At 44.2% G+C, this 20,261-nt stretch overlaps 1 protein-coding gene and 1 long non-coding RNA gene across 2 annotated transcripts in view; one reads left to right on the top strand and one right to left on the bottom strand.

The window, feature by feature from the left end:
* Positions 1-1,372: 1,372 nt before the first annotated feature.
* The window catches only part of LOC144108331 (uncharacterized), a 50,165-nt gene continuing 31,276 nt past the window's right edge, over positions 1,373-20,261 (bottom strand). The window contains exons 6-8 of the mRNA XM_077641590.1: positions 7,575-7,641; positions 6,477-6,608; positions 1,373-2,482 (exon numbers count right to left, since the gene is read on the bottom strand). Of these exons, the coding sequence (XP_077497716.1) occupies positions 2,211-2,482; positions 6,477-6,608; positions 7,575-7,641 (471 nt within the window). The 3' untranslated portion in view covers positions 1,373-2,210. The remainder of the gene's footprint in view (positions 2,483-6,476; positions 6,609-7,574; positions 7,642-20,261) is intronic.
* On the top strand, positions 11,407-14,680 carry LOC144107652 (uncharacterized). The gene is made up of 2 exons (XR_013309345.1): positions 11,407-11,645; positions 12,342-14,680. It is a non-coding gene; the product is annotated as an uncharacterized LOC144107652 (long non-coding RNA).

Genomic DNA, 20,261 nt, shown 5'->3' with positions numbered 1-20,261 from the left:
TCCGTCCATCAATCAAGGAATTTCATTACGGAGAACCCAGAAAGTCATGAATACAGCCTAAATGTTATCACATTAAAAAAAATATCCATCTCTCTGGTCTACACTGCATTCACATCACGACTGAAAAACCCTTTTGACGGTACTGTAGTTTGCAGTATAGAACACTTCTTACACCATGCGCAACACAAAACCGCAGTGGCTCACTGGTTAGGGCGCTCTGCTACAGATCTGGAGTACACAGGTTCGAACTCGACTGCGGCGGCCGCGTTTCGATGGAGGCGAAACGCAAAGGTGCCCGTGTGCTGTGCGATGTCAGTGCCACCCCCCCCCCCCCCTCACATGTTAAAGATCCCCATAATATTAAAACAGCGCTAAGCAACAAGGACGAAGAAAGAAGGGAACACACACAAAGGCGCTGATTAAGGATCGATTAAGATCGCAAGGATTAAGGATGCAGGTTAAGGATCGCTAAGTGCCTGAAATTATTCCGAAGCTCTCCACTACAGCACCTTTCTTTCTCTTTCTTCTTTCACTCCTACCGTCCCTTACGGTGCGGTTCAGACGTCCACCCAGATGTGAGCCAATCACTGCACCTTTTCCTTCCCTCAAAACCAATTTTTAATTTTCGATGCATTTCGTTAAATGGACAGGTTAAAAGGATATGAATAAATGAAAGTAGAGCAGTGTAGTGCTCACATTCTGGTGGTTGTGCTTCCAAAAGCAAGTAGTTGTGTGTTAGGTGTGTGGGTCTGCTGGAGACCGTTCTTTCCTTTCTTCTATTCTTTTATACAGTAGAATCTCACAGGGGTCGTGAAAAATATTTACGCAGATCTGTTTACGAATGACATGATTAATTTATGGGTGTGCACTACCACTCACTGTTTGCAGTACATACCACATAACTGGTGATCACAGCATGGGCAACGTGCGGGCAGCTATAGTGCTGGTGGGCACTATCGCAGCTCATTTGTTCGTATTATCTGCAGTGGCGTGGGAAGGTGTTCAGAGCATCCAAAATTCTGTCCATAGTACACAATGCACTCTGGCCAGGGAATTTCGCAAATCTGCATCATCCCAAAATTTGTATAAACCAGGATCATATCATCAAGATTCTACTGTAATTGGTTTAAAAATATGCAATTCATCATTTTGTTCGGACATCAGCGTTTTCTTAATTGTTCATTTATAATCCTGGCACCTTGCTGTGGAATCAACAAGCTCGGTCACCGCAATTCCAGCATGGCTTGGAATTCAGCAGAAGTGCACGCTATGCCCAGGTCTCGCAGGTTTTTGGCATTGTTGCAGGATGTGTAGAAACAGAGGGTTTTTAGCTCTTTGTTTTGAGGCAATTGAGATCATGGCACTTCTCTAGTCGATGTAAATTACCCCACTTTTATTGTTTTCATTACTTATTGTTTCCAGGGCCGTTAGAATGCCATACAATGCAGCAGAGTACATGCCTGCTTTTGAGTTATTGGCAATGGCATAACTGGTTGATCTCTTCAACACAGCAGTTGCACTGATACAGAGGTGGTCATGTGTATTGGAGCCATCTTAGTAGAAAGCTGCAAAACCATTATATTTGATCATTCCCACAGATGCAGCATTTATAACATTGGAAGGTCCTTTTTATCCAAGGAGGAACGGTATTTTCATGCAAAAACAAATGTTCTATGGCAATCAAATTAGAATGATTCAGTAATCTGGTTCACTCTGATTTCTGCGGTCGGCATGCAATTTGGATTATTTTTAATAGAGTTATTGGATGGATACTGTCAAGACAAGAACTACAGGTCTGATTCGACTGTGAGAAGAACTTTTGGAGCACATACTAGCATCAGCATCTGAAGTAAATGGACCCTGGAAGTGGATTTGAAATTGCAGAAAAGGTTTGCCCCCTAAGCAAAGCAGATGGCCTATCATGCTCATTATTTTCTGACTGCATATTAAACTGCCCCACAATAAAAAATTCATACGCCATCACAAAACTAATTTTCACAAGCCATTTACTCTTCCAGCTGCTACTGGTACCTGTTGGTGTAGCAAATCACGAGCTAATTTCGAATCCTGAGTTGAGCAACTTCCAACAATATGAACAAAAATCTGTGCCTCTGAGCAGTTCCAACTAATACAAGTCGCCTCCAGCCTCAACATTCACCGAACGTCAAAAGGGGGTGAACACATTCATCAGTGCATATTCCTCTCCCCAATCAGGTGGCTGTGTTGTGTGTGATCCAATGGTCGTCAAAGTGCTTCTTGGTGGAGAAGTGTAGATTGCACTCGGGACAGAAGAAGGAGCAGGCAGTGGCTGGCCGGTGGCGGTAGCGGTGCGTCATGAGGTGAGTGCGCTGCACAAAGCGTCGCTCGCACAGGTCGCACTTGAAGGGCCGCTCGCCTGTGTGGGTACGCTCGTGCAGCTTCAGAGTATGGCGCCGAACCGACTGATACGGGCAGTAGGAGCACCGGAACAGCGCCACCTGGGCTGAGAGAGAGAGACAGCAGGACTGTTCAACCACCTGGAGCTGTTTAAAGGAACTCCGAGGACAAATTTAAGTTTTTTTGTATGAAAACATTGCCACATTCTAATGACAAAGTGGCTGCCTTCACCCAAAAACCTGAGCTTACGTAAGCTAGGAAAGGCCAAGAAATTAAATGTAGGTGTCAGTACCACTGGCTGGTTCCACAAGCAAACTGCAATGTCAGAAGACTGATTTCTGTACATGAATAACTAAGGCTAGCCTACGCTACCACACACTCCCAGAAAATGACCATGGAGTGCTTTTGGTCCCGACACCATGAGTTTGCACTGAGTGACAGCAAAAAAACATCTTTTAAATCCAATTTTCTCAGCAGTAAATGATTCATAAGGTGCAGGCAAAACACCGCCACAGCCACAAAGATGTCTACGCTCAAAGTTTGCTAGAAAAGAAAATGTGTGCAGTTATCCACAATCTCCATCTTATGTGCTCGGTATACAGAGTCCCCCCTCCCTTCCTTCCTAGACAGACTAGTGAGTCTCTGGACCCCAACTTGAGAGCTGCTGTGAAAGCAAACCCCTTCTTCTGTGCTACAAGACATCCCTTAGATGTCTAGCATCATATCCAACACCTATCTGACAAACAAGTGGCAGCCACAAATCTATCAAAGTTTCCAGCCCTACCAAGACATCCCTAAGATGTCCAGCATTGCATAAAACACCTATTTGAAAAATATGAGACAGCCACAACCCTATCAAAGAAGCTCCCATCCTTACCAAGACATCCTCTACATGTCCACCAACATCACATCAAACACCTATTTGACAAACAAGAGACAGCCACAAACCTATCAAAGAAGTTCCCGTCCTTACCAAGACATCCTCTAGATGTCCAGCATCACATCAAACACCTATTTGACAAGCAAGAGACAGCCACAAGCCTATAAAAGAAATTCCCACCATTATTACCTAAATGTAAGGCAAAAAGTTTAATGCAGTTCCCCTCCTTATTTCTCATGAAAGGAAATTCCCCTACTCTCAGAATTTTCCAGTGATGCAAGAAGAGCCATCTTAGTGGAACAGAAAACAAGACTGATTGTAAAGGTTTAAAAGAAATGCAGGCACAGGCAAAAAAGACAAGTTTAGAGACCCATCCAGACTGCACCCAGTGAAACCCAGGAGCACCCTACAAGTGAGCACCCTTTATTAATACCAAATTCGATAATCTCACGCAAGTAACAAATGCAACTACAACTCTAAGAATAGATGTGACACTATGCATCCTAATTCAGGCAAGAAGAAGCAGAGAAGCAACATACAAATGGACCACCACACCCCACAATCACAACAATCAAAGGAACATTCATAAAACAATGTATTCAATGCATTCAGGTGGCACACTAAGCTTTCTTTTGAAGGCAGTCATATAAAGCCTCTGTATTTTAACTTTATCTCAGGTAAAATTTTGCACTGTGATGAGACCACTCTACATCTTCATGATGATGCCATGCAGATACAAGGAACCCCCACACAACAAAGCATGCCCGGAAGGCCTTGTTGTCTTGGCACCATTGTTTGCGTTTCCCGCATAAACAAGGAACACACACCTTGGCACACACCAGCAGCTGCAAGATTTCAGCCTGATAGTGTTAGAAACTAATCCAGAAATTTTAAAGGTATTTTTGTAAATGAAAAACTTCATACAAACTAATAAATTCTTGGGGCACATATTTCGAAAGTGCCCATTAAAATGGGTGCAACCTCCAAGTCTACGAAATTCCAAATGCCGCCACTCCCATCTTGGATTGCATTCAGCTCACAAGGGCAGGGACATTAAGGGCTTTTTATGGCAGAGACTTGAACGAAGTGAGCAGTCACCAAAGTAAAAAAATGGATAGGGGGGAATGCATTTTTTTCTCTTTGTGGAGTTCAGAAATGGGAAATTAAGTCATGTAATCAACTGTTACCTGAAAGATAACTCACTAAAAAGTAGAAGAAAGAAAACCACATGCTGCAAGTGTGATCTGAAGATACCACCTCTGTATGTCACGGTGATACAGGAGGTCCTAGCTACGTCCGCTGGCATCGATAAGGGTGGTGCTGGTGCACTCTCTCTAGGCAAGGTTACAGGCAACACAAGTAGAGTTGAAAGTAGAATGTTGGACTGCCACTGCCAGAGCTCAATTGGTAAGTGAAATACGGAGGTAGTGGGTTTAGATTCCACCGGAGCACTGGCTGTTTTTTTCTTTTCCTTTCTATTAGTTACTTTCCAGGTAAAAAATGATTGTACTACCAGTTTCCCACTACTCAACACCGAACTATAAGAGAAATGCGTTCCCCTATGATATCCTTGGTTTGGTGACTGTTGAGTTCCTTCAAACTGAATTGCATTAGTTGTTCCCATTGCCTTTAAATAAAACGCAGCAGTATGTATTTCAGTAACAAGTTTCCATATACACACTGAAATGCAGAGGGACCTTCCAAAATACCCTCAGACTGCAACTACATTTAGCTGCACAAAATATGATGACAAGGCAGAGTTTACAATTCCTAGCTGGTTCTATGCTTTCGATGCAGACAAGTCGCATTTAGCTTTTAGTAGCTCACACTAAACACCTTTGCATGCGCAAACTATCTATGAATTCCTGACACGAAACAAAATCAACAAGCCACATTTACAGGTACAAGCCAGTCCTCGGTCTCTACACTCCTTTCTGTACAAGCATCTATTGCTCCGGTACCTAAATTTTACTTAATTTTTCACCTCACTGCATGAAGCAATTCTTCACGCATGAGCAGACAAGGGTTGGGAGGAATAGGTGCTCATTTGGTGCACATACGAAAGATCACCGAAGACTGTCGACTTCTTGTGTACTACACAATTCTTCACGCGTGTCATTTATAATCGTTATCTTCTCCAATTCTAAAGGCTGAGTCCATATCTGCTGCAGATACTTCCAAATCATTGAATCACTTAAAGCACGGATCCGATACACCGTTCACGCAGCCATTTTTTTTTAAATCAGGAGCTGGAATAGACTGGGTAAAGCCCACTGGACAAGCATTAACAGGACGCACACGCGCGCATAGGCTCATAGCGAAGTGCTCCGAAAAGTCAACGTAAGAGCGGCTTGAGCTTTGCGCAGGCCTTCACACGGCAAACCGAGATTGAACGGACCACACTCGCTCAAAGGCCAAGCAGTCACAATACTATAAGGATGCTGGTAGTACATACACTAGGACATACAAAACAACAAAACTGATCACGCAAATCGCGCACAACAAACAAGTGGCCGTGTAACATCCAGCGCTTGCTCGCAAATGTCCATCACCGTTCAAGTACAGGGCACAGCACAGTAACAAAGCGCAGATGCCGCAGCAGTCAGAACCAAAAAGATAGTCGACGCAAAGCTGATAAGTGCTTGCGACAGCACGTTGTTACAACGGACTACTACATTCATGGCGAAAGCGAACGTCGCGGCGCTAGTCTGTTCACTTGGGTTGCTTGGGTCGCGCATCCCGCCGCTAACAAAGCGCAGATGCCGCAGCAGTCAGAACCAAAAAGATAGTCGACGCAAAGCTGATAAGTGCTTGCGACAGCACGTTGTTACAACGGACTACTACATTCATGGCGAAAGCGAACGTCGCGGCGCTAGTCTGTTCACTTGGGTTGCTTGGGTCGCGCATCCCGCCGCTAACAAAGCGCAGATGCCGCAGCAGTCAGAACCAAAAAGATAGTCGACGCAAAGCTGATAAGTGCTTGCGACAGCACGTTGTTACAACGGACTACTACATTCATGGCGAAAGCGAACGTCGCGGCGCTAGTCTGTTCACGTGGGTTGCTTGGGTCGCGCATCCCGCCACGAGAGACGCCCACTTCGAAACTACCGAAACTAAAGGCACCGTTGGCACCGTGATCCATACAGTTTCTCTATGAGCTCTAGATCTGGCGAAAAAGGATATTAACTCTCTGCTACTCCAATCGCGTATAAAAACTAACCGCTCAGGACAGGTAAAAAAAAAAAATCTGCTGAGTTCGTGGCCTCCACGATCAGCTCGGCAGCGCGTCGCGCTTGATCGCGGAGGCCACACTGGCCGCGCCGCGACTTTAACGCACTGCTTACTGGCGGCGCTGCGACTGTTAACTCCCACATATTATTTGCGTAGCATGTTGAAGTTTTAAGAAGGTTTCACCAACGTGGTTTCACTATAGTTTTTCAGAGCATTTTGGGATACGGCAGATTGCGGTGTGGTTTTCGGCTGTAAACATGTGCAAACCACCTTGTGAACGCGAAGTTCATTCGTCGTTTTATGGCCAAGACGCAGTTTTACTGGCAAAATGTTCAGTGAGGTATACCATCGTAATGGGTAAGCGAATTCGCGCTTTTCACCATGCCTGTTTGCTTTCTAATCAGGCGCACGGTGCTTGAGCTAAAGTGCTATCAGGTGAGCCGGCTGGTGTTTGTTTCGGGGCATCTCAGCGGGCGTTGTCGTTTCTGTGCAATGTTACTACAGTAATGATTGCCAGTATAATGATAATGCTCGCACGCACTCAGTTTTGAAGGAAAATGTGTATGGTTGAGTGCTGTATACATGTTTGTTTGCATCGCAGTTGGTGCTTGAGTTCGTGAGTGGTACTCTCTCCGCGGGATAACACGTTGGCTGAAGAGCCTGTTGTTTACCATGCCGCATGTGAAACGCCCCTCGGACTGTAGACAATGAAGGCGGCGATTTCGGCGATGTGTGTGTTGGTTACGTGATCTAAGCAGAAATTGTGCTCATTTCTAGATGTGCGTAACGTAGTGTACTTCTCTATCTCCAGCTGCTCTTACTTTGATGGGATTCGGCTCCTGTCCGCCGAAAAGTCGAGGCAGCATAGGCGACGAGATTCCGGCTGTGGTGCTGTCAAGATTGTATGTATACACTCTGGTGCGCACCCACCGACAGCGCATCGCATGTCCTCTTGTATGCGAAACGCCGTCATGCGCAGCATTTTTTGTTGGCGATCCTCCCCCCCCCCTCCCCCCTCCCCCCCCAGTGCTCGTGGGGGGGTGTTCATTTGAAATTGAAGTTCAGCTCAGTCGTGCAGATCGCTCACGCCTAGCCGCGAAGGGGCGTTCACCCATGTTCAGTGTTTTGCGCACCCAGAGGCACTTCGACTGCTGCTGCATGGGTAATTTAAGTTTCATATACTCTACAAGTGTCTGTGTCAGTCGCCTTCATGTTGTCATGCCTGGGGGGGGGGGGGCTTTAGTTGTGATTTCTCGTCAAATCTCGTAGAATGCATGTAAAGTTGATTGGCCCATAGTCTGGTGACCAGAGATAGTGATGACCACATATTGCCAAGCATGCGCCTGCATTCAGTGGGATTTTATTTATTGTATTTGTTGTATGTACAATAAGAGCATTTGTCTGCCGTTTCCTCATATGTAAATCCAAAGGTAATTAAATTGCTATTCCTGCCACATTCCTCTGTGTTGTCCTCTCCTTGGGCTAGTGGGTTGCTGGTGCATGCTGTATGTGGTGTTGATTTTAGCAGATTTGGAGTAGAATGGCATTTGTGGATGTCGTTTGCAGATTGGTTCGGCAATGAACGCTTCGACTGATACTTATGTTGCTGTTTTTTTTTTTCTGCTAGCTCACGTACGGTTTCACGAAATCCACCTCTCCTTGAGTATCAAGACGCATTAACGTTCATGATCTGGAGTGCCCGCATATAACACAAGTCAGCATGACTCCACCGCACTCGGCATAAAGAACACTGGGAGTCGCATGTGCACCCCCCTCTATTTACAATGCTGTCTCATTTTTGATGACTGGTCATCAGTGGCATATTTTTGCACTGCAACAGTTGAACCGCAGCTCTGTGTGGCCTGTGAATCTGGCTCCGACATATTGTGTAGAAAGACAGCTGTAGTTCTACTCAATGCAAATACGCTTTCTGAAAGTTGAGGCAGCGGGATTTTCACACTTGTTGGGCAGCCTGGGAGGAATAGAGGTTTTTCAGCATATGCACCCTCCTGTGCTTGCTGTCTCTTTGATTTCCTCTTCTTTCTGTTCTTTATGTACTTACCCGCCAAATTCTCTGCCTAAGCTGCTGTGTAAACAAAGGACACAGTGGTCACTTAGTTGCGACTTTGATCGCTTGCCATACCTGTTGGATTGCACTAATATATTGGGTGCGATGTGTGAAGACTTTCTCACGTTGCCTTTCTGCTTTCAGTATACGCCTCAAGTCTGTGTCCATGGAGAGCTCCTGAGGGGTTCACATCTCACCGTGGATTTTTCAAGCCTATTTGCTCTGCACTTTGCTGCACTTGTGTGCTGCTGTGCTCTCTGTGTGTGATAAGCAGCTGATGCTATCCTATGTGCCCGTGCCTAAGTGTATTGTATTGGCATCTCTCATAGCCTGAGTCGCTCTGGGATGTTAAAGTCCCATAAACCAAAGCCGAAGTGTATTGGCGCCAAAGTGCCTAAGCTGACAACGCCAGGTGTGGAAGCTAGTTTGTGCTGTGGTTTTACGTCACGCTGGCTCCCCCTTTGGTGGTTGCAGACTGAGTGAGATCGAAGCTTTAGGAAGGGTTGGCAGAGAAGTGCAGAACCAGAGAAATGGCCATCTCATTGCACATTTCTGCGCTGCTTAACTGTGTGCTTTTTGCCTTTTTTGCTTTTGGAATTACCCTCTGGCATAGTTTAGTAATGTGAAGGCAAGATAACCGATGGCTTCCACCTCTTCGTTCTTGAGTTGTATCCGACTATACCATTGACACTCACCTGAATCCTTTCCTTCTGGCGAATCGAAATACGTTTAGGTGACAAGCAAACATTTTTGGCTGATTCATCTGCCTTCATATGTTGGCGGCAACTGGTAAAGAGTCTGCTTTCCTAGACACGAGCTTTCCTGAACGACCTATCTTTTAGAATTTTTAGTGCTGCACTTATAGTGGTCATTCCTTGCATTTAGCCATTGTTTGTTTGTTCGTCTTGAAGCCTGCTTTGGGGCAGGCTGCTTACCAGGTTGTAGGCAAACTGCCCACCGTGCCAGGTGCAAGGCACCTAATTCGCATTTCGCCTAATTACACAAATTGACCATCATTTTTTTTTGTCTGTTTCTCCTTACCTAATATGTATATGCCACATCGCTTGTATTAAGCCACTTAGTTGAGTAAGTACTGGTCCAGTGCGTCTGTCTTGGTCCCCTGTATTTCGCTTCTTATATTTAAGTTAAGTAGCCCCAGCTCACCCAACTCTAAATAATTTTTCCTGGTGGATTCATAACTGTCTCTTTCTCTGAATGATGCCTGTTTTGTTGCACTGTTGGCTGCTGAGTGGAACAGTCCAAACATGTTTCCCCATTTGTTACTGCATTGTTGCATTGCAATTGGCCATTTTACATTTTCTGTGCTTTTGTACAGCTCAAGTTGCTATTATGCTACTAAGCCGTTAACTGCTATCGCACTGCTGTAGCTAATACAACATATAAGCCATGAAATTTGAAGGAGACAACTAGTGTGCAGAAAGGTTATGGAAAAACAAATCCAATGTCATTTAAAAGGAAACTGGAGAGATTTTAGAATTGTATGAGCTTAAAGGGGTCGAATGTGTGAAACTTGCAGGTGAAGAATGCGAAGTCTTTTTGTGCTATACTCCAACTCAAGTTGTTTGGAGTGCTGTGAAGGCTGTGGTGATCTGAGCTGATTGGAATGGCGTGTACTTAATGTGTTCCTCCATGCCTCTCGCCCCTCGACTGGTGGCTGCATCCCTGGGAACGAAGGAGCACCAGTGTCCAGCTGTTGTGCGCAGGAGACTTAGCCGGCTCGGTGGATGCCATGTTTACGAATGGCGCCACACCACTTCGTAGCACACCCCCACAGTGCTGTGTTCATGTGGCCTTTCTCTGCTGATTGAACTTGTAATGAAACCATGGCTGTAGTTTCAATGCACCATCCTAAACTGCCTTTTCAATTTCTGCAATAATTGTACGAAAAATAGTCACAAGACTGAAATATTTGATCGACTGTTTGTTGTCTTGGTCGATTGGGAGCGAGAGCTTTAACTTTCACAATGCTATAAATGACTTGTGAGATGAAGTATACCATTTGAAATGGTGACATAATCGCAGAATGAAACCACTGAGGCATTCAGGCTTCTTCGCAGTGCACAGCTCCGGTCAAGGGCCGCAATGATGAGCCAGACACTGGTTGAGTAAGTGCTGCAGCGCAAGAGATTCAGCTTGAGTGGAACCTGAGCTGATCAGTGCAGGCTTGTTGATCGTTTTTCATTTTGTTAGGCCAGATGTCGAGGTAACGTAGTAAAGCATGAACAGTGCTTGCTGCCAGTCAGGAAGCTCTTTGAAAATCCCTTGGTAGGCATCATTTTGCAGAAGGAAAGGGCATATTGTTTGCTCATCAAGTTTAGTTTCAAACCCCCCTCCCCGCTTTTTTTTTTCTCATGAGATATGCCCCCCGCTGTATACTTCCTAATGGGTTGAAGGACTGAAAGGTGTTTTGTGTAAGGGAAGTGTGCAATTCTTTCATGTAATAGGAAGTAATGGCTCTTTGCTTTCCTTTAATCTTCATTGTTTCACTCTCATAGCAGTGATATTTTGCTATTGGTGCTTTGCCTGTTACTCTAACTTGTCTTTGAGTTAGGCATAAGTGTAGAATGTGTAGCTAAAGTTCAGTCTAGGGAAATTTAGTGCAGAACACTTCTTGCTTGGTCTTGGCAGTGAGTTTCTGCTTTGCTGTAATCCAAGTGGTGCTGCATTGTGAAAAAGCGATTTATACAGAGTGATTCGTTTAACTGTTTGCAGATTTGTATTTTAAAAACTGTCAGAGATAGTTTAAAAGAACTTCTATTTGGGGCTGGATGGTTCATTTCGATCCAGAAAGGAAAACAGTAGCGCCGAAAAACACACAGACATAGTAGAAGAACGCTCCTCCTACGTCGTTCTTCTACCGTGTCTGTGTTCTTCGGCGCTACTGTTTTCCTTTGTCAGAGATAGGTTGGCGTGCAGTCTGCGAATGTGGATTGTACAGCAAGGTGGACATTATGTATGTGATAGAGCTCAGTAATTAGACGTTTAGTGAACTAAAATTAACATCAACTTTTACTTTTCACTTTAGAGGGAAACATTATATTGCAAAATTGAAGGCCGTCAACATCGAAGGTGATCCCAGTTTTTAAAATTCATTTATCGGTAATGTGGTTTGGAAAATTTATGTCAAAATTATGCTTATTAAACCTCGTTGAGTTGGCGTTCTTGCATTGTATATTTACAAAATCGGTGCCGTTGCACGCAGTATCGTCGCTGAAACCACGTGAACTACTTCTACATGATAAAATGCACAAATGGCATCTGCATTTGCAGCATTGGGAATGCGAGCGAAACCATTTTATAAATGTGCAACGTGGAAAACCCAGCTTGAGCTTTCCGAAAATGCAGTTTTGGCATTCGATGTTTCTAACCATATTGCTGATAAAGAAAATGTGTAAACTGAACCCGCCTTTGATGATAAGGGCCTTCAATTTTGCAGTATAATTTTGCTGCCTAAAATTAAAATTGAAAAAGTTGATTAGGTAATTTAATCATCTAGTTATAGAGCTCTATAACGTACATAATGTCCGCCTTGAAAATCCACCTGCGCAGATCGTGCCGATGTATCTTTGACAGTTTTTAAAGTAAAAATCTGTTAACGGTAAAAAAGTTACCCTGTATGTATTATGATGCATGGTGTATGTGATGTTTGGGACAGGATTATTAAGATCGAGAACTTCTTTCTTTATATGTTAACCTGCTTGTTTATTAATTGTGCCGTTTCAAAAGTTTCATAATGAGCACAAGAAATTTTTTCTTTCTTTTCAGGGTTCAGCACTTGCTCGACAGGGTTGGAAACTGGAGGGTGCTAAAGTGCTGCAAAAAATATATTTTGCCTTTTTTGCATGTGTTTGACCAGCACTAGCTCCAGCAGTGTGTTATGCAGCCTGGATGAAACCTCCTTGGCAGACTGTGGGAATGTTTTTCACTTGTTTTTTCAAAAACTCGTGAAGGAAACTGAATTTCATCCTGAGAGCCTTTATGCCTGACATGTCTTTCTTTTCTTTCTAAATTTGGTCCTTCATTTGGCCTTTTTAAAAAACCGTAGGGTAAAATAGTCTGTGAATATATATATATATATATATATATATGCCCATAAATACTTTTGGTCTTTGCACACATTTTGTGCAGTCGAAATTGGACATCACAAATGAATATTGTGAAATGGTGCACGTTATGCACATGTATTAAGCGACACCGTTAAGCTCCCATTCAGTGGAGAAACCGGCATAGTTTTGGACGTTTGCATGTTGAGAAAATCCAGATTGGTCAAGAGGGTTGCGATGTCACATGTTGAGTTGTGGAATGAAATTTGCTGAAAACTCTGGTTTATTGTGATTAAGAGATTGTAGCATGACTTGAATGCCATTATGACTTGTAAGGATGTAAATTAATTACACTGAAAGAAAATTCAGGTAATTAGTTGGTGATTGAACCCATGACCTTTGGTTGCAGGCCGTTGAGGCATGTTCATTCGACTTGGTTTAAGGGAGATCTTGTGTGTCTTGTATTATGTAGTCTAGTATGCCTGCTCATTAATACTAATGAGTACATGCAATAAATTAGAAAGATACTAATTAAGAAAGTAGCAAATAACCATTAACATTGTCTCCTAAATTTGTTCTTTTTTTCGTTTGGTCAAAAATTACCTGGAGAATGGAAATGGGTGCGAGTTTAGAAGGCGCCCTCGGCTCGGCACTATTTCTCAAAAAAAGATTAGTACTGTTGGATCCTATCAGCACTCTCCTATGGTGCTGAAACCTTAAGGCCTACAAAAAGGATTTAAATAGAGAAAGCAGTGTCCAATAGAATGGAAATTGACAGGTGTAGCATTAAGAGAGAGCAGCTTAGAATAGAGAGCCCAATATCTAAACAAAATGGGGAGGCAGTGGACATGGTTTGGATGTACAGTGCTGAAGGCTAATTTGCACTCTCTTTGGGTAGGAGTAGATACTAACGGTAGGAGGATGTAGGAGGGCTGTGAGAGTTACGTGCTGAAGTAGTTAGAGAATTTGATGGCGTAGAGGCCATGGTTGATACAGAAGAGTGCTAAATGCATATCAGTGGAAGGGTGCTTTTGTCCTGCTTTGGACACAACTTGAAGTTATGTATAAGCTATAAATGAAGTAGGTTTTGTGATTCCATTTTGCCACTGCTTCGGAACCATTGCTTTTCTCTATTTTTTTAACTCTTGAATGAGGTTCTGTCCGTGTGCTTTTTAACATCTCGTTGCAGTATTTGTTCTTTTTCTGTTGCAGTTTAATACTGCCTTTTCAACAGCTTTCAAGTTCGTGACCGCGTTTCTGCTGTACTGTCTTAAATGTGCAAATGTCTCAGCCTCAACAGAGTTACACAGCAATGAGTGTCGTGTATTGTTTTGTTCATACCTGTTCCTTATGAATACATATATTCTGCTCACTGCAGCAGCAGCCTTCATTCCGGATGACCCTGGGTTGCCTGTCCATGCAAGCATATTGTCGGATGATGGTGGCGTGCACAGGGTAGTGACAAACCGAATGAGGAGAGGCAAACATTCCTTCTCTGGTGGTGGGAATCTTCAGGTGCGGAAAGGAATGTTCAGAAAGGGCAGGGGTATGTTCAGCTGCCCACTCTGCCCGTACATCTCGAGTAGCGCAGCTAACGTCGACAGGCACTTCAGAGTTCACACTGGAGAGAAGCCCTTCAAGTGCAGCGAGTGCTCGGCTGCTTTTGCACAGAGCGGGAACTACAAACGACACATGCGCAGTCACACTCGTCAAAAGCAGCACGGGTTCAGCGCGCAACTGTCAACACCAGCTCAGAGCACTGATTCCGTGCCTGCTGTATGCAAGCAAGAAGAGCAGGAAGTTGGGGAAACTGTTTGTGCTGTGCGCCCTGTGTTCTCAGATATAGTCACCTTCGCAGGCAACAGGCCGTACAAGTGCCATCTTTGTTCGTATGCTGCTGCCCACAGGAGTCACCTTATACGGCACATGAAAGCACATGCGAGTCCATAACCAGAAATGCATTATCGGTTCAAGTGAACAGAGCTGTCACGCACTGTTTTGCACATTTGAAGTCAAGCATATAGCAGAGTTTTTTAGGCAAATAAAGAATGATTATCAAGACACACTGCTTCAGAGTGAGTAAATTTGTCATGCAAAGTAGTTTTCGTTCCCTCTCACTACGAGTATGCCTATTTTTGTTTGTTTTAATGTTTAGCGCTATTTTACATTTCCTTGGTAGACTAATTTTCTCCCAATTGCTCTCTGTGCAAGATAAGTCCTGTGAATGCTGTGCCAAACTGCACCAAAAGGCAAAGTTTGCTATGGGCTGCGATACTTTAATATGCACCATCGTCGTCACCAGCCTGACTACACCCACTACAGGACAAAGGCCTCTCCCATATGTCTCCAATCAACCCTGTCCTTTGACAGCTGCACCCACCCTATGCCCGCAAACCTTAATCTCATCCGCCCACCTAACTTTCTGCCGCCCCCTGCTACGCTTGCCTTCTCTTGGAATCCAGTCTGCTTTTGACGACAGAAGTCTGTGATGGGCTGTTTAAGATGATGCTTGCTGTAGAGTTGAGGGGACGAGCACTGGGAAGCCGAAATTTAGCTCTTTTCCTTATTAAATCAACCCGGACGATGAAACGAACCAAGGTATACTACAGAACGAAGGGTCAGAATTCTGGAGTCGTTCAAAATTTTCTGAAAACATTTCATGACCCTTTTAACTGTGAGGTATTTGTTCTGGTCGTGGGAATATTGGAACTAATGGTCGTGTCGAGTAGTTGAGACTGCCATAAAAAATCAATGGGCAACGTTTCCGGCGATACCAAAAAATGGAAGCCTGCCGAGGGAGATCTGCAGGTATATTTATTGGCGTTCTGAAATCTTGCACGGTATATGAAAAAAAATTGCTTTCATAAACTATTTCCTGTTAACACGCTTGTCCAGAATTTCTGGATATGAAACAACTGACTTTTCAATGCCCTTAGACCACAGTGTTCTTCTCAAGGCAGGAGCCAAGACTGCTGCCTTAGGCTGTACATACTTTAGTAAGTTAGGCTTCAAAACAGTTTCTCTTAACCTCCTCTAAGCCTTTTGCTTGCACACTATCCACTATATCCACGTGCATCCGTTCTCTTGCCTCGTACTGTACTTGTAGCTCATGCACAAACCCTGCATGGATCTCTCCGCACCAACGGTTTCACCATCAGTACTACAGTGCTGAAATATTAGCTGGGCTGAATAAATACAGATAAAAAGGCAAATTGTTATATCGCAGGTGAAAATTTTAACAGGCCAATCTGGCTTTAAAGGGCCTCTCAAAGGGGCTCTAACAAGGTTGTGGTATGCCTAGGGTGTTGAGAAGCCGCTTCACAAATATCCTTCAGCAAGAATGTGTTTTGTGGAAGCTGAGTTATCTGTCGTCAAAATTTGAATGTCCGCATCTTCGCGCCTTCCTCTCGTCACTTTTTGTGCGGTGAAATGTCTACGCTCCTCTGCCGGCTTCACTCACTCGTGAAGAGTAGCAGTTTGGGCTAGTTGGTTCATCACGGAAAACCAAAGCAGCATTTTGGCGTGGAAAAGTAGTACAAGAGACCGAAGGCCTCCCTCAAGTGCGGTACTCCGTGTTCACCTCGTCACGGACTTTCGCAGTGCAAGCATGGCCAGCTGAGGCCCGAGGCCGCGCAGCCGACCAGTCTCCATGTGTGCAAAGTGCCACTTACAGGGGCGCAGTGCACCATTTGGTATATTGAACGTTCTGCTAAACGAGAGCTTGATAAAAACGATAAACATTATAATTTTGCACGAAATTTCCAAGGGAATGTCTGTTCAATATAGACAATAATTTGACATATCCGAGCTGGACAGTATTTTATTTACAGATACCTTACAGGCCTCCGGAGAGGCATTGTATAAGGAGGGTCAGATACAGAAGTTTGTGCAAAATAGGTTAGAAATCAGAAAAACACTAAAGTACAGCAAAAAACGGGGGAGATCAGATACGATATCGCAATTTGCAAAAAGAGAACAGTTAAATACAACTATGCATCATATAACAAAAATAGGGGAAATGCACAAAAAGTTATACAAAAGCAAAAGAGTATATTAGGCATACATGAGGAAAGCTGCGCATCAACAGAACCAAAGAGGCAATAGTCTCAAGCAGCTGAAAACGAAGTTATATGCATCTTGAGTGTAAAAATGACGTGCTAAACGTTATCAATGAAGTGCTTGAGTAGATGTTTGCGAATGGTGTCATGATTACCCTGCAGGGCGATGCAGTCCGGAAGATCGTTCCAGAGACGGATGGTACGCGGTAGTGATGAGAAGTTCAAAGCATGTGCGTTGCCATAAATCCGGGCATAGCTGTAGTTATGTAATCTACGTGATAAGTAGGAGGGACGCTTCAGATGTGCTGGCGGTGAATCAGTGGCATGGATGTATTTGTGAAAGATAGATAAAAGGGCAATGTCACGACGAATTTGCAACGGATGGAGCGAAATTTCGATCTTTAGTTCGGATACACTGGAATGATAGTTGTAATTTTGCGAAATGAAACGACAAGCCCTATTCTGGACAGCTTCCAACTTCTCTATTAGATATTTCTGGTGAGGTGACCAGATGGATGAAGCGTACTCTAGCTGCGGTCCGACAAAAGTAATGTAGGCTTGTTTACGCACGTGAGGGGTAGTGCATTTCAGGTTACGGCGAAGGAAACCTAGTGACCTGGAAGCATTAGCGAAAATGGTGTTTATGTGTTCAGCCCAAGAAAGGTTTGGTGAAAGATGGACGCCTAGGTAAATACTTATACTGCATAGTCCGAGCCAATGTATCGTTATTAATGTGGTAGGGAAAATCTGAATTGACTGATTTTTGGCTAAAAGAAATTATCTAACACTTAGAAATGTTTAAGGTCATTAGCCACGTTTTACACCAGTCGTTAATGCGATCGAGGTCACTTTGAAGTGCAATGTAGTCGTTAGTACTTTTTTTCGCCATCACCTACAAGTAGCCACAGCTCCTGCTGTCATTGTGATTGTATGAAGAAATAGGAAAGTGCATGGCCTTGTTGGCTGGCTCCAACTAGGCCACTGTCCCTGGCACGTGAAGATATGTGACGGAAAGAAATACTGAAAAATGCATGTCGCAGCAACCACATCGATGACTAGGCTTTCGGCAACAGATACTATCACCCCCATCTAGGCTCACCAATTTTATGCTATCCTGCAGAACATGCACAGAACTACAAAGGAAATTTTTAACTTCTCCAAACTTTTTTTCTGTTTGAGAAATAAATTAACGAACAATCTAATCCCCTCTGTAAGCAACTTCACCCACATTTTCCTTAATACAATTTCTACATGAGTGCTTTTCTTTTTATTGCAAAAAGAGCTTGCTGCTCCCCCCTTCTCCAACCCACAATTGACAGCAGCGTCAAAGTGGCTCGATCTGTCCCTAGGGACATCGGAGGTTGTTTCATGGTGAGTAAAGCTATGAAGAAACAGTTCCATTGATGCTAGCTTTATTCACTGAGTTTATTGTTCTACATGTGCTTGGTATTCAACATGACAAGGGTGGCTGTTCATGATGTATTGCAGTCCCGCACAAATTGTAAACGGCAGGCATTGTCAACATGAGCACAAGTTTCCTGCCAATCTCTGCAAGTGTAAACATCAGATTCATGCTGCCTTTTCAGCATATGCTCACTGCTTTTTCACATTTATGCGAAAGATATGCACAACATGGGCACACAACATAGTGTGCCATAGCTGTGGCTGATGTGTGTCAACACTTTGTGCCAGAAAGCACTCGACCAGTAGATGCATTTTAAACCGATGCTGAAAAGGCTCCCTAACATGTCTGAGAGCAAATCAGCTCATTACTTCCTACAGCTGCACCACGAAACGAGCAAGGTTCATTGTTTGTACTGAGCTCCCTGTACATGTGCACCGATGAGCTGAAAAAAAGATAAGAGGATATCATGAAGGAGGTTGCTCCGAAGGCAGGCGAGGTTGCCATTGTGTTTCCAGTGCTGCCGTCGTTATTTATTAGGGGAAGAGGTTTACTGTTAAACGACACCAATCAACTTTTTCACGGGGAATGAGAATGCATGAATGCACATATCACGAGATGATCACAATGCCAAAGGATTAAATTTATCATCCGTATAAACCACTGTTCAACAAGCATATGACATTGTGCAAGCAGCAATATCCACTTGACCCAGTGACAACATATGGCACAGAGAAGCAGAACACTACTGCACAAAATGAGGCTGGTAGTTGCAACAAGTAGTTTGTAGGACACTGATATATTCACCAGCGATATACTCCTTCAAATGAAAAATTTCCCTTTCAGCCACGAGTAAAGTTGGTTGGTTCGAAACCCCACCGCCGGACACCCACCGGTAAAAATGGGTACAAGTGGCCCCCGGCCTGGCGCCCAGCTTTCTTTAGGGGGTGTTCGCTTGGGAGAAGCTCCGTAAACCCCGCTGTGCCCCTCGCGGGTGAAGCCCCAGTTTCAGACAACCTCTCAACCTGCTATCGGTGGTGCCCCTTCGGCCAACGTGGCTCGAACCTTGATCATCTGCAGCAGCAGTCATACTTTAGCGAGCGACTCTGAAAGTATGCATTCATGCATGAACACACATTCCTGCAGCAGGGCACACTGCCAAAAGGTTAAAAAGCTATGATCCATGATATGCAGCGCGAACAGGATGAAGGACAAAGAAGGTGCACAACACAGGCGCCTGTGTTGTGCACCTCTTTCTTTGTCCTTCGCCCTGCTCGCGCTACATATAATGGATCATTGTTGCCGATTCGCCCAACTTTCCACCCTTATGAAAAAGCTTTGTCCACTCCGTGAATCCCAACTGCATCATGACTTTATGCTAAAATGACATTAACCGCTGATGCAAGTATGTTAGGCCAGCACATAGCGCAACACCAGCTGCATGACTCGCAACTGATGCAGGAGCGGTTTGTGTGCCAGGTCTGTGACCCCAGCATTACAAGCTGATGTAATGCTGTATCTGCTTGCGCCGATCACGAGGCAGTATGAGCGGGTATGTAGAAATATATCCGCTGTGTGATATTAGTGCACAGTGTGGAGGTAGAACATATGCAATGGTTGTTTCTCAGTCAAGACAGTGGTGTGGCATAGTTCAAATTCTGCCAGGATGCAACCCCTAGCAAAGGCACCAACTAAACCAAAACTGCAGTGGGTCTCGCACACCTAGGACCTTCACTAACAAAAACAATGTATGTGTGCAGCACGCCCATTCATGGAGACTAAGAAAGTGCTGCCACCTTGTCTTGGGGCATGCACTGGACAGGGGTAATCTATATTGGAAGATCAAATGAGAGAATATTTCTAGTCTGCATGATGAGAGTGCAGTTTCCAGTAAAAGTTCCCGATTGGTGAACGCTTTGGTGAGAGAATGTGTACAAACAGCCTGTAGGCATGGCACAGCATGCCAGTCCGAACTGATGGTTTGGTACACAAAAACTCCATGATGGCCATCACACACGTGCTTCAGTTATTCAGCAAAGTCACAAAGAGGCAACTGCACTCTAGAAACCTTCTAAAACTTTTTTTCTTCCCAAAAGAGTGTGCTGCTGTTCCATGCATTTCATGTTTCTATTTGTTTTTGAAGCTGAAAAGATATAAAAGAAGGATGTCAGCTCATCTCACA

Source organism: Amblyomma americanum, chromosome 10 (assembly GCF_052857255.1).
Source record: "Amblyomma americanum isolate KBUSLIRL-KWMA chromosome 10, ASM5285725v1, whole genome shotgun sequence".
Classification (NCBI taxonomy): domain Eukaryota; kingdom Metazoa; phylum Arthropoda; class Arachnida; order Ixodida; family Ixodidae; genus Amblyomma; species Amblyomma americanum.
This window is presented reverse-complemented; position numbering and strand designations above follow the sequence as displayed.